The 15230-nt window shown below is 42.7% G+C and overlaps 1 protein-coding gene across 5 annotated transcripts in view; it reads right to left on the reverse strand.

Annotated features, from left to right (window-relative positions):
* Positions 1-15230, reverse strand: part of LOC123498943 (zinc finger protein 384-like) — a 426364-nt gene that overhangs the window by 255419 nt on the left and 155715 nt on the right. For all 5 annotated transcript variants that reach the window (XM_045246519.1, XM_045246520.1, XM_045246523.1 and 2 more), the window contains one exon: positions 4371-4475. In XM_045246519.1, coding sequence (XP_045102454.1) covers positions 4371-4475 — 105 coding nt within the window. The remainder of the gene's footprint in view (positions 1-4370; positions 4476-15230) is intronic.

Raw genomic sequence — 15230 nt, forward strand, 5'->3', positions numbered from 1 at the left:
TAAAAAGGGAGAGACAAAAAAAGCGAAGGAGAGAATGGAAGAAAGGAGTGGGAATCTGGTCTAAATAGAAAAGACATTCGTGAGGGCATTATGGGTACGTACGTGATTTATGAGGAGGTGTGTGAGTGTGTGGCTTTTGTTGAGTGTGTGAGTGGCTGAGACCCGCCGCTCTCCTTCCTTCCGTTCGTCCCTCCCTCCCTTTATAACCCGTGCAACTTCCCCCTCTCCCTGATTCTTCCTTCCTTCCTTCCTTCCTCCCTTTCTTCCGTCCCTCTTTCTTCTTCTTACTTATTCATTATTCTTTCTTTTAAATATCCCTTTTTAATCCTTTCAGACATTATACGCGCAGAAGCTTACACTAAACAGCGAAGCAGCGTGTCCCTTTCTTTTAAATGAGTACCTCCTTGCACTTTTACAGGAGGTGATGTCCCTCCTTTCTACACAAATGGCCGACTGTTTCCATCCATCCCTGCCACTCGTTCGTATCTTATCGATCCAGCTCGACCGGCCACCCGTTTCACCAAGAGGTAAAAACAAAACAAAACAAAACAAAATACATCATAAAAAAGACTCTGAATGCAGACCCACCCTACGTGCCTCTCACTCACTCCGAAGGGGCAGCGGAGATCAATCCTTCCATTTTCCGCCCGAGTTGAGATCAGTCCGGCGAGAAGCTTGTAGCGAAGAGCCAGGCCAAGTGAGCAGGCTCTCGTGAGTGTATGTGCTGCCACCCTCCCCCTATATGTATGTGTGTGTGTGTGTGTGTGTGTGTGTGTGTGTGTGTGTGTGTGTGTGTGTGTGTGTGTGTGTGTGTGTGTGTGTGTGTGTGTAGGGCTCTCTCCCAAGTTCAGAATAAATAAAACAATCACGTTCTTTAGCACCTTATGTCGTTACTTTCCTAGATTGCTAATCCGCATTTTTCTATCTTCTTACTGTCTTCGTACTGGAATTTAGGAGATTCTATACCTCTCGTATGCCATCTCTCTCTCTCTCTCTCTCTCTCTCTCTCTCTCTCTCTCTCAGTCTATCTATCTAACTCTCGATCTATCTCTTTCCCTCGCTTCCTCCCCCAGCCCACGCTCTTACTCTCTTTTCTTCCACCTCCTCTTCCCCGCCTTGCTAGCGCTGTAAATTGTTAAGCGGTGTGTGATTACAAATGCAGGTGGCGGGGCGGGACGCACCTCTCACATTATTACCAAGGTGTGAATAATACGGTGGCCGGGTCTGATAACTTCGACTTCAGCTGATACTTAATAAATATTTTCTCATTAAAATTTCTTTACTACCTAGATTCAAATTATCCCTGATTATTAACACGACGCCGCGCCAATCTGAACCTTTCACTAACCCTCGTTGGATCATTGATAGAAGCGTCGTGTATAATTCTCATTTTCGCTTCCCCTTCCCTTCCCGTCCCTTTTCCTTCCAGTCCTCGGCCCTTCTCACCACCCCCTCCCCAGCAACTGGTCGGTGTTCAGTATTAATGGACTAAAATTTCTACATGGGGTAAGTATAGAAAAAAAAAAGTCTGACCACTACTAGATTCTATGGCCACGGCTTCAGTCTGTGACAGTGGAGGACGACAAAGACTAGACTATACAACTACGACCACTCTTGAAATTTATAAAAACTCTTGACCAAAGCTACACACACACACACACACACACACACACACACACACACACACACACACACACAAGAATAATCCTCTTACTGGTACAAGCAACCTAAAACACCTCGACGGCCCAGGTTTTTGCGTCCGTAAACAACTTCATCTTGTGCTCTTGAGTAATCTCCTTATGGACAGCGGAAACGTGTACTGATGGAGGCTCTCCTTCGATTGGTTTGCGCTGCGTTTTACAAAGGACTCACCAATGCTCAGGTTGATTTGAGAGAGAGAGAGAGAGAGAGAGAGAGAGAGAGAGAGAGAGAGAGAGAGAGAGAGAGAGAGAGAGAGAGAGAGCATATGAAGAGTTTGCTTTGATATCAGTAAACCTATCATTACGTTTTCTATGTTTGTGTACTGCAATCCGTTTTCTAAGGATGTTATTATTGATCAGTCAGGTATGAATTAAGAAGTGCCCTCTTCATATTCTCTCTCTCTCTCTCTCTCTCTCTCTCTCTCTCTCTCTCTCTCTCTGCGTCGCCTTCAGCCTCCCGCTGTCTCTCGTCTCTTCAACTTTCCGACCCTCGAATGACAAGGTTCTTTTTGACTCTCTTTTGATTAGCTGACCAACCAATTTGGTCGGACTTTCCAGGTGACTGGCGCAGGTCCATCTCGCCCACCGAGCTTAAACTTTTTTGGTGGCCGAGGAGGAAAAATATCATCTCACTGTTTATCTCATTACACTAAAGTAAAGTTGAAAGTAAGATGAAGGCAGCTTTTGATGCCATTTTCTGAAGAATGGAGTGCCGTGATTCCACCTTTCTGTATAACTATGACCAAAACAACACAGCATAAGATAGACAAGACGAAAGGATGAGTTATGATATTTTTTTTTCTTATTGTTCCCTCAATCATCCTATCCGTCTCCCATCTTCCCTTCCGGTACTCCCCAACCCTTATTTCACCTACCCGACTACCACTCCATCTGAATCCCTCTTGAATGCAAGGACGATCACTAAATGATGCACGAACACAGCAGAAAACACATCGAAAAGAGGGATTTTGATATAAAACTTCCACACACAGCTTAACGGTTCCAAATGCCAAACGGAAGCTTAATTCTTACAACACAGTTAAAGAACCATTGCCTCAGACCCTGGGACTTGGCAGCGTTCCTAGACCCGCAGACCTTTTCCTTCTTCCCTCGGCAGCAGCAGCAGCAGCGTGCCTCTCTCCAGTGAATGGGAGTGTAAGTGGCGGTCACTCCGTATACTGCCAGGGTAATCAATAATTTCCCCCTAAACTTCGGCATGGTAGACGGGCGCTGCACATGCCTTAGGAAATACGTATTCTGCAAGACGCCACAGGGAGATACAAGGCCACAATTGCTAGATACCTACAACGAGATATATATCCCTTGTGAATGAGTCAAATATACTGTATGCTGTCTGAATGTTATTTTACTATCCTTATATTTACATAATAGTAAATAAAAAATGTTGAATATAAATGTTATATTCTTGAATGGGTAAGTTATATAACCACATATACTAACAACAGTGAACAAGAATCACTATCAGCTTCGGAACTAAAAAAAAGCGACTTAGTAGTATCTAATTCTGCGCACAACAGGAAACCGAGACAATGAAGAAACTCTCTAAAAAATACACTGATGCTTGGAGGCCTCCGAGAAAAAAAAACATTGGGCAAAAATATGACCTCCTACGATAACACACAGCGAACCTCGGAGAAAACTAACACGCGCATTAGGAAACTCGAGCTGAGGAACACTGCTATTTAAGGTACTTGACACGAAAGAAAAATGAGACACATTATACACCACTTGAGCGTTTTTGCGTACTCGCCCAGTGGACTTAGGACGGTAATTGGTCACTCACGGAGGGAAAACCATGGCGAAATTCGAGAATGAATGATTTCATAAATCTTTCTGGTCTACGTCGTCAGCAGCAGCATATCTTGAATTGCATCCTGATACTCCCTAACATCAGTCCATTACACGTATGTCATACTTTAAAGAATAAACAAGAAATCATAAGAATACATTGAACAGAAAACGTCCAAATTGTGGTCGGGAGTGTCGTCTGTTGAAGGAGATAGTCTCAGGTCGTCTCAAGAAAAGGCCTAACGTATTGATATCAATGTATATCAAGAATAACAATAATAGAAAAGGACAATATGCAAGTATTATGAGCTTCATTTGTATTCATGACTAACAATATTCTGATCTTGAACTCGTCTCAAAAAGAATCGACATCATTAACGTTAATATTACAGTATAACATTAAGATATATGAAACACATGGCATATAATAATAATGGTAATAAGATAACAAATACTACTAGAGAAAAGTAGGAAGTAGTCAAGAGCAGAGAACTGTAAGATGTGCCTCAAAAAATGCATCACCACATAATGCAATGAGTAACAGCATAAACTATTGAGATTGTGAGAATGCTTATGTAAGGCATCAGGAATTTCTGACCAAGTATCCAACGCAGACCAGGACCTTACTGTGGGGGAGTTGTTTATCATCCAAGTCATTTCCACACCTTACTGTTCCCTGTTCTTCCCTTCCGGCTACCAACACCTTACTTCAACCTTCCTCAGCCGCGATGTACCACCCAGGATCTGCTGCCACTCCTTTACCAGATGGGAGGCGGGAACGGTCGGTAGCCAGAAGGAGGAACTAAGACAGCGAGAAAAGCCAAGAATGGAAGAAAGGTACACTTGTCTGCACGTATTTACCTGGAAAAGCTCCGCTGGCATGTTGAACTGACTCATGGGCGGCGAAGACTTCGGAGGGAATCCTGAGGAGGATCCACTTACACTATCCACCTTTTCAATCCCCAACTGTTGGAAGAGAAAACTAGAGGTTATTATGATGCAACGCGGATCTCTCTCTCTCTCTCTCTCTCTCTCTCTCTCTCTCTCTCTCTCTCTCTCACACATACACACACACACACACACACACACACACACACACACACACACACACACACACACACACACACACAAACGCCCGCGCGGCTCCAAACAAACGTGTGCTCGGCGGCTCGCTGTAAAAGACTCAAGGCACACGAAGGAAGAGTAATTGAACAAAGCACATACTACGACTTGGCATTTTCCGACTACGTATACAAAATAAAAAAAAAGTTCTACCTAAAAGCCAAAGAACTGTAGCAGAGAGAGAGAGAGAGAGAGAGAGAGAGAGAGAGAGAGAGAGAGAGAGAGAGAGAGAGAGAGAGAGAGAGAGAGAGAGAGAGAGAGAGAGAGAGGAATTTCGAAAGGGTCACAACTACTTCGGAATATAAAGATGAGGCGGATAGCCAGTGAAAAATAATACAGGAGGTGAATAGTTGTGACAGAAGTTAAAATGAAAAAAAAGAAAAGAAAAAAGTACGCTGGCAAAAGAAAAAAAACAAAAAAACAGAATAGATGAAATAAATAGATAGATAGAGAGGGAGCAAAAAAAAAAAAAAGTCCTTTCTCTCAAATACATTAAAGATTCTCCAGCCCAGAGCCAGTAATGCTTCACTGTAAAAGAAAAAAAATCTTGCGCTCTGCAGAATGATGGGAGGCTTTTAGGCGTCCATTACGAGTGTATTAAGTCCAGCCTCATTTTTCTTCTATCACTGGAGGTGGAAAACTTAGGCGGTAAACAATGACCATCTCGCACTGTCTGCCTGTCTATCTGTCTGTCTGCACATCTCTTCCTGTCTGTCCGTTATGTCTGTCTGCTAGTCTGTTTTGCCAGCTTACATCTGTATGTCTGTATGCCTGTTTGTCTGATCGTCTCTCTGTCTGTCTGCACGTGCTTCTTCTCATCTGCCTGTCTACCTAGTGCTTGTTATTCTTGTCTCTCTCTCTCTCTCTCTCTCTCTCTCTCTCTCTCTCTCTCTCTCTCTACACGCTTTCTTGATTATAATGAAATGCATATATACTTCTACTTTCATCCATTCGTACACCATACATACGTATATGTATCTGGAGATAGAAAGACATTGAAATATGCATATAGAAAAACTGACAGACAGGAATCAAACGACTATGCCTTTGTGTGTAATTCACCTCGGTCGCCTGCTGGTCACCCAGCCAGTCTTCCCTATTACGGAGCGAGCTCAGAGCTCATAGACCGATCTTCGGGTAGGACTGAGACCACAACACACTCCACACACTGTGTGTGTGTGTGTGTGTGTGTGTGTGTGTGTGTGTGTGTACCTTCGGTCTCCGTTGAAGGCAGCAACAAAAAGCAATAACAAGAGCAGCAGCAGCAGTAGCAGCAGAAGCAGCAGCAGCCAGGAGTCTACCCTCACACAGAAACATAATATAATGCATGGGTTAAAATGCAATATTCCTCTCGGCTAAGAAAAAAAATCTATGTGTAATTCTAAATAATTGTATTAACCACAGATATCTAAAACACATGGGCGAAAAATGGCCAAGTAAGAAAAAATCAGACTAATAAAAGTAATAAAAATACTTTATGAGAGGGTTCAAAAAATGGGGACGTAAGGGGGCCATCGGGAAGGGGGCCGTAAGGGCGGGTTTGGCCTGCGGGGCGCCTCCCCCCGGCCCCAAGCCAGCCCGCCATTTTTCGCCCGGCCAGCCACTAATTAAAATTTGGAGGAGGTCCCGCTGCCGAAATGTGGCCTCCATTCCTCCAATTTTTCTTCCGCCGAAATTCTAGGATTCATCGCCGGTCGCATATTTAAAAGTGAAGGTGTTTTACTGTGCTATATCCACGCTGCTCACCGTGTTTTATTGTCAGGTGGCAGGCGCTTATCTGTCTTTTCTTGTGTGTTTATATGCATAGACTGAGACTCAAACGCACGTACAAAAACACACACCCACGCAGGCAGTCCTCACCGCAAACACACACACGCACCACCACACTTTTCCTACCTGACTTCAATCTCTTAGATTCGCATTTATTACTGAAATATGGTAGATACAGTGAACCAGTGTCCTTCCTGTCACTCATCAGCAATGCAGATGATATGAAGGTGTCTGATGAAAGCCGGCAAAGTCTAGACAGCATCACCATCGCTCGCCCTCGGCCTTCAGTCCTCAGCCTTCACACCCCCGGCGCGTCAGCCTGCATCGCTCCTTCGTTCCTAGGATAGATTCGAACCGCCTCGCCATTCTTCGAAACCTCTTGATTCGTTTATGGTTGGCTGTTTATATGCAAGTCCTTCTAAAAGTCGGGAAGTTTTAAGGCATATGTTCAATTTCTTCTTGATGTTTTCCGAGAATGTGAAAGTTTGAAGCTGGGAAGGAGGCGAAAAATATGGTGCCAACTATTACCGTGATATCGGGTTTATATATTTGAATGATTATTCGTTTACTCTTTAACTAACATTTTTGTGCATAAACTTGACTACATTTACGAACTTTTGATTTTTGTGTGTTTGTTCGGGAAAAGAAGGGAGGTGCTATCTTGCTATTCTTCCTCTCTCTCCTCTCTCTTTTCCTCATCCTCCTTTTGCTGCTGGTGCTACTCGTTTTCCTCCCCAGCCCCCTCCTCCTCCTCCTCCTCCTCCTCCTTACCATGGCTTTCCTTGGCCCAAGTGAGTTTGGGAACACCTGGCCGTCGACCTTTCATCCCTGTGTTCCCACGATAAAGATCAATTGACGTTTCCTAGGCAATTTCTTGGTACGCACGCGCACGCACACACACACACACACACACACACACACACACACACACACACACATGAGGCAGCAAAGACAGAATATGGAAAGTAGATTTTTTTCTCCCTTTATAAGTGTCGAGCTAATTAAAATTTCTGAGCTTGTCTTTCTCTAAACGTGAGAGGAAATGTAAGACCCAGCCAGACCTGCATCATGAGCTCTCTCTCTCTCTCTCTCTCTCTCTCTCTCTCTCTCTCTCTCTCTCTCTCTCTCTCACACACCAGCATAAGGCTACAATCTTGCTCAAAAGATATTTACGACCATCAATATTCTTTTAAGAACATTATTTGAATCCATGTTTTTTTTCACTATTCTAGTTTCCGTCTATTTTCAAGTGATAAAACATACTTAGGACGGAGTGATGGATATTCATTTTACCTAGAAACTCTATTCTTATGTTCTCTTTCATGTTTTCTGTCGGTCTGTCGGTCTGTCTGTCTGTCTGAAGGTCTTCCTATCCATCTGTTTGTCTTTGTTCGTGTCTTTTTGCAGGCTGCCCAAAAGTGTGTGTGTGTGTGTGTGTGTGTGTGTGTGTGTGTGTGTGTGTGTGTGTGTGTGTGTGTGTGTGTGTGTGTGTTTCTGTTCATCTGTCCATTTCTCTCTCTCTCTCTCTCTCTCTCTCTCTCTCTCTCTCTCTCTCACACACACACACACACACACACACACACACACACACACACACACACACACACACACACACACACACACACACTTCTATTCTTCTTCTGACGGAAATTTTAATCGAAATAAACAAGCACATGCACACCCTCACCTCGGTAATTATTTCACAGAACAATATACCCAGTCGTCCATGGATTAAAAAAAAAAAGAAGAGAAAAAAGAATTCTAATCAGGATGTCTGAAAAATTAATTAACTAGGAACCTCCGTAGCGCGTCTCGTCACGGGCTCAAACCTAATTAACAGATCCCGAGCTTACGGCCGGGGCGAAGTCCAGGCAACCGTTTTATTCTCTGATGAAAGATTGATGATTACATTAAATGAAATCCAGGATGTACGAAAAGGCTCAGAGACGCACGGGGAAGGGGGCACGTACGCCTATTATTCATTCTGTTAGTTGCGTGCGTAGCTTGCTGGTCAGTTTGTTAGAAAAGTGATGTAAGTTGGTAGGGAGTGAGTTGGTGCGTAGATGTTAGGTAATGTAGACTGAGACACACGGGGAAAGAGGGCATGAATGTCTCTTATTTATTTTGTTAGTTGTGAGAGTGTAGGATGGCTTGTTATTTAGCTAGAAAGGTGAGGTTGGCTGGCAGTGGGTAGGGAGTGAGTTGGGGGAGTTGGTGAGTGGTGGCTCGGTGAAGTGGTGTTCAGTTAGGTAAGGAAAGGAATGTTTGTTCTGTAATTGTGTGTGCTTTGTCAAGGTGTGTTTCAAAAGAATAGGAGTTTCTTAGAATTGTTATTAGATTGACGGTGAGATATGAAATTCAAAATAGAAAATGAGTGATGTGTTTGGTTTGGTTGTTCTATTATTACGACTACTACAACCATTACTATTATGACTATATTACTAGCATTATTACTACTACTACTACTACTACTACAAGTACTACTACTACTACGATTACTATTACTACTACTACTACTACTATCATCATCATTATCATTATCATTATCAACGCCATCATATACAAGTAGTATTATGGAAACATTGTAATAAGCGCCGTCGTCATTTTCTTGCAAATTTAAGGTTTTCTGCTTTTGTTGTGTTTTCATTATATTTGTAATTATTTTATTCAACACTGAAATGCACGCGGAGAACTTCAAAGGTATCTTGGTGATGAATGTTTTCATATTCTTTGGCAGTTATTTAAGTCTCTCTCTCTCTCTCTCTCTCTCTCTCTCTCTCTCTCTCTCTCTCTCTCTCTCTCTCTCTCCCAGGATGCGTCAATTCGTGTTTTATTCCTCACACGCTATCAAGAATATTCCTTTCCTTCTTCACCACCCTCGTTTTCCCTTCACTCCTCTCTTCTTCCTTCATTAGTCCCCTCTGCTCATCACCTACTTGCTGCCCCTCTTCTCCGTAATGTTGTCCATTTCAGCATACCTTCCATTTACTCCGTATTCCTTTTTTTTTTCTCCTTTCTTTTTGCGCCCTACTTTACTTTTACATATTATTCCTTTTCGTCTTCTTCGCCCTCGTCCACTTCTTACTCAGCTTCCTCCTCGTCGTCTTCCTTCTCTTTCTTTTCTTTAACCTCTCTCTGTGTCCTTCTCTTTCTTGTAGTCATTTTTCTCATTTTCCTTTTGTTTCCCTTCCCTGCCCTCCTTGTAACTCTCTTTCTCCTTCTCCGTTTCATCCTCTTCATCCCTATTCCTCCTCCTCTACGTCCTTCCTGCTCCTCTTCCTTTTCCCACCAACACCTCTGATTGCTTTGTCTCTTTTTGCTTCACCTTTTACCATCCTTTACTTATCTCCTCCTCCTCCTCCTCCTCCTCTTCCCTACATATCCTATACCCCGTCCTTCGCGTCCCTTCAGTCTTCCTCCCCCTCCCGTCCCTACAAGTACCCCGTGAACAGCTTGGGTGCACTAACAGTAATGAACTTTTGTAAACAACAGTTTGGGCGACTTTCCAGCCTCACGCCACATTAAATATCACCATAATGTCGCTTCATCGCCGGAAAAACTACAACAAATGGAAAGTTTTTATTTTTATAGTTATTAAGAGTTGCGCTGGACAAAGTCGAGGAAGGAAAGTAAGTAAGCGAGCGAGTGTGTTGAATAAAGGTGAGGAGTAATGAAAAAAAAAAAAGATGGAGAATTTTTTTTTTTTTTGTCTCTCTTTTAATCCAGTGCTTGTATAGATAAATGGATAAATATTCATTGGTTTAGTTTCTTTAATTTGATTAGTGAACTTGGCAGAATGTATTTTTGCCACACACACACACACACACACACACACACACACACACACACACACACACACACACACACACACACACATACACTTTAAACACTTCAACAGGAGAGAGAGAGAGAGAGAGAGAGAGAGAGAGAGAGAGAGAGAGAGAGAGAGAGAGAGAGAGAGAGAGAGAGAGAGCACGTGTGATATTTCGCGGATGTCAGTGGAGAAACCAGTATAAGCTTAGCCTGCACGTATCTCCTACCATCCCTCCCTCCCTCCTCTCCTCCTGTTGATGCTCCATAAAAAAAAAAAAAAAAACGTGTGAAAAAAAGCGAGGAAAAAAAAAATCACTTCCGATATAAAGATCATTAACCGCATGATAACATTTACACAACAAAGGTCCACTTGATTTCGCGGCTGTGATAACTATTAATTTCATTACCGGTAATCAAGTTAATGAGAATTACGAGCGATTGTAGGAATACAGGACGTGCTGAGGAAGGGAGGAGGGAGGGGGGAGGAGAGGAAAGGAGGAGTGGGGTAGGTAGGTGGGGTACTTGGGAGGGAAAGGAGAGAGGGGATGAAGGGTTTGAGTTCAGCTGAGTGGATGAATGGAGGGAGGAAGGGAGGAGAGAGGAGGGGTGGAGAGCTTGTGTGGCGGTTTAAGTGGAGGATCCTGAACGGTGGAAGGAGGATGGAGGGGTAGGAAATCCGAATCGTGGATGGAGAATGGACGGTGGAAGAACTTGGTGTCTACAGGATGAATGAAGGATGCGTCAGTAGAAAAGGATTAGATTCAGTGATTAAAAAATGATAGAGGTCTGGAGTAGGATGGAATGGATAGGATCTGAAAACCAAAGGATGGAAAGACGGTGAAGGATGGAAAGATTGGAGGGATGAATGGTGGGGGACTAAATGGTGACGACAAACAGGTGGATGGCCATGGAAGGGCGTGGCGACAGATGGTGGAGGATGGAGGGCTTCAAGAACAGACGCATTCCTCCACAACTCTCCCGCCGCTGAGAACAAGAGTGCGAGTGGTACAAATAACACCTTACTCACACACGTTCCATTTTTTATCACTCGCTGAAACGGAAAATATGACGCGGATATTTTTTTCAATAAATATTTAAAGTGAAGTGAGAGAGTATGAGGAAACGCGGCATGATTTTTTCTATATATATATACATTTCTTTTCCGGGGTAAAAAATAAAACTAATGAAAATCACATTTCATCCGGAGTAGAGGGGAAAAATATCAGCAATACAGTCCAATTTCCTCTTGTTACCGCTGAGCTCCGAGTCCCGAGGGATATTCCCTTCTCACTCATTCTATAATTTTATTGATAGAGAAAATTACTATAAAAAATCTTTCTCTCACATTTTATCTTTCTTTAATTTCAAAGTTGTAAAAAAACATTGGTTTTTCTTCTTGAATTTCACGGTATATATACGAATATATAAAAGATGTACATTTGGGGGCGGATGAATCACGACTCTCCGCCAGCTGTCGTACTATGTTTTCATTCATGGAAATAAAAAATGGACTCACGGTACTACTGCTTCATTCAGAATAAAAACCGTAGTAGCCTGAGGCGGCGGCGCTGGCGGGAAGGCGAGCCAGTGAGGGGCGGGAGGTGCTGCGGGCGGAGGTGCTGACGCCGGACAATAGCAACGTCTTGGCCAGCGACATGGTGCCTGTAGCAGGTAGGGATGCCCCCTTTGTTCCCCAGGAAGTGTGTTGTTACGTGTCTCTATGATTTTCCACCCTACTCCCCCGCCCCCCTTCACCCTCTCTCTCTCTCTCTCTCTCTCTCTCTCTCTCTCTCTCTCTCTCTCTCTCTCTCTCTCTCTCTCTCTCTGTAGTTTCGCTGTATTTAACTTTTGGTTCTCTAAAATAGACGACTGGAAAGGTCGAGTAAGAAGAAAAAAAAGGCACGCGAGTAATATTTGAATACGGGGAAGAGCAAAGCAATAAGACCCATTAGAGAGTAAAAAACGTCTGCAACTATGAAATAAATGAAGAAAATAGCATTCCGAGTTCTAAGCCTCACTAGATCTATCATGTCATTTTACAGATGGAGTTGCGTACTTTAATTAATTTTCTTCTTTTAAATTTATCATTATTTTTTTTTTTTAACATAAGTTTTTTCACTTATATTCTTTTTTATTCCGTTGCATTTTTTCCCTCTTCATATTAGTTTGTTTCCTCCAGCATAGAAAACAGCAACAATAACAACATCATCATCATCATCTAGCCAACTGAAAATCTGTGTCACAAATAATCCAGCAAATCAATAGCAATCTTTTCTCTTTTTTCTCTCTCTCTCTCTCTCTCTCTCTCTCTCTCTCTCTCTCTCTCTCTCTCTCTCTCTCTCTGCTCTCCTTTTTTTCATTTTATCAGTCCATGTCGAAAACCTCCTCCCTCCCCATGTACCTCCCACGGTAAAAATAAAGTGAATTTGTGACAGCCAATCAGTTTTCAATCTACCAAATACCACCCGACATGACCACTCCATTTGACTTAAAATCTTCCGTCACAATATTTACGTCCTGTAAGCGAAAACAGAAAGGGCGGGTCCGGTGTGTAAATAAGAAATACTGCGCCATCAATACCAAAACAGATCCCGTGAGAACCCATGACCGGGGAACTTCTATAACCTTCACACAGGGACTGGGGAGAGGAGAAGCCAGGCGAGGCGAGGAGAGAACAGAAGAGTGGAGAGAAGAGAAGAGAAGAGAAGAGAAGAGAAGAGAAGAGAAAAGAGGAAAGGAGAGGAGAGAACCGCTGGTGTGTGTGTGTGTGTGTGTGTGTGTGTGTGTGTGTGTGTGTGTGTGTGTGTGTGTGTGTGTGTGTGTGTGTGTGTGTGTGTGTGTGTGTGTGTGTAAATAGCAAGAATAAATACATCAGAAAAAATGCAAAATATAACCGAGATGAAAGGATTTTTCTCGTGTCAGAGTTTATTTATTTTTTTCTAAGCCATTGATACTCTAAGTAAACATTCGAGTTTCGTACCTGAATCTTCCTAAATCAAAACTATGCCAGAAATATAAACGTACTTGAAATGCCTATATATTTACGTGATAAACCTCATACACTCACGCAAAAACACTATTAATACTGCTAAAAGTAACGGTGCACGCAAGAGTACACACAAAAAGATCCACATCATCCATTATAGAGAAGCGTCACCACACCAGCTCCGCGAGTAATGTCACGCCAACCTTTTGATCTCAGGTGACAGCTTTCGGTGGTCAGCGGCCGCGACACAGGCCCGGTGACCCTCCGTCGACCACAACACGCGCCACGCACGCCCCGCCGCAGACAAATGTCACTCACCCTTCCTGCTGGTGTCGGCCTCAAACAATGCATTGACTCGCGGTCGGCCTCTCCACGGTGACACTCGCTGACTGATGGCGGCACGCGGTGATAAACGATGCCGTCTCCTGCTCGATTCGTACAGACACGTTTCGGTTAAAGCTGTTACTACAACCATTACTGTTACGGGTGTATCTCTTTTAACTACCACCACCACCACTACTACTACTACCACTACTACCACTACTACTACTACTACTGTAACTATGATATGTTATATACTTAAACTTCTAAACATGTGTAATTGTAAGACTAACAGAACTCGTAACTGTAATAACAAAAGCTACTATACCACTCCTATTTCTACTGCTACCACTGCTGCTGTTATTTCTTTTGCTCCTTTTCCTGCTACTGCTGTTACTACACTAGGACTCAGCAGAGCATAGTGTACCCAGGAGCACATGACGCAGAAAAATAATATCACGTAAACTTAATTAATGATGTTCCAAAATCCAAAAACTATACATGCACGACGGCGAAGGAATGTAAGATAAAAAAAAGAAAGACAAAAAAAAAGTATCTGACGACATTCATACGCTTGATAGTGAGAGCAGCAAAGGATGAAAAGGCTACAGATAAAAAAAGAAGAGAGGAGAGGAAGAAAGGGAAAAAAAAAAAAGCTTCACTCGTACACACAGGGACGGTCACTCCTCTTTCTCCTCACCCTTCAGGTTATATGCGGTTCTCATAACACCTGCTGCTAACCCGTCCTGTGCTTCTTGATTTCAAAAGGTACAAAAAGACAAGAACTTTAGGAATTTATGTAACTCTGTGGCTTAACGTGACAAAAAGGACAAAATGAGAAAAAAAAAGAATAAGTCTTATGAATGAAACTAAAAGCAAACTATAAATAAACGACAAAAATGTAAACTTCATGATGACACGATAATAAACATAAACCACAAGAATTCAAGGAACTACTTAGAAGAAAATACCACAAAAACACAGTAAGTAATGTCTTATAAACTAAATAATGAATTTTTTTTTACCACAACTTCGCAAGGAAAGAAAGTAACTCCTAGAAAAACATGTATACCAAAATGACGAAACACAAGGATTCCCGTACGTAAGTCTTTGGGAACGCAACTTTATATATATATATATATATATATATATATATATATATATATATATATATATATATATATATATATATATATATATATATATATATATATATAAAGACAAGTATAGCATTCTCAGATAGGTACTCTCACCCCTGTAGGTTCATAGCCCAGTCATCCCTCACCTACAACACCTCTCCTCCTCTCACCTCACGCCGCTGACTGACACCAAGCCAAATCACGGTGTCAGTCACGGCGCGCCAGTAAAAGTTTTCACATCTACCAAAACAACAGCTGCATTTGCTCAGGGGTTGAAAAAAAAGTTGAAAATATATATAGCCACAGCCAGAGTCACTTCGAAAAAGCCTCCCTCATGGCTGCAGTTAGGGCGAGAGAAAGAGGGAATAAAAGAGAACAAAAACTCTTAGACAGCAGCATTAACACCTCAACGATCCAGCCGCAACAGTTCCGACGCCACACGCAAAGGTACAAGTCAGCAGCATGATGGTTGCATTACACACAGAGTATACACACATACACACACACACACACACACACACACACAGAGAGAGAGAGAGAGAGAGAGAGAGAGAGAGAGAGAGAGAGAGA

Source organism: Portunus trituberculatus, chromosome 48 (assembly GCF_017591435.1).
Source record: "Portunus trituberculatus isolate SZX2019 chromosome 48, ASM1759143v1, whole genome shotgun sequence".
Lineage (NCBI taxonomy): Eukaryota > Metazoa > Arthropoda > Malacostraca > Decapoda > Portunidae > Portunus > Portunus trituberculatus.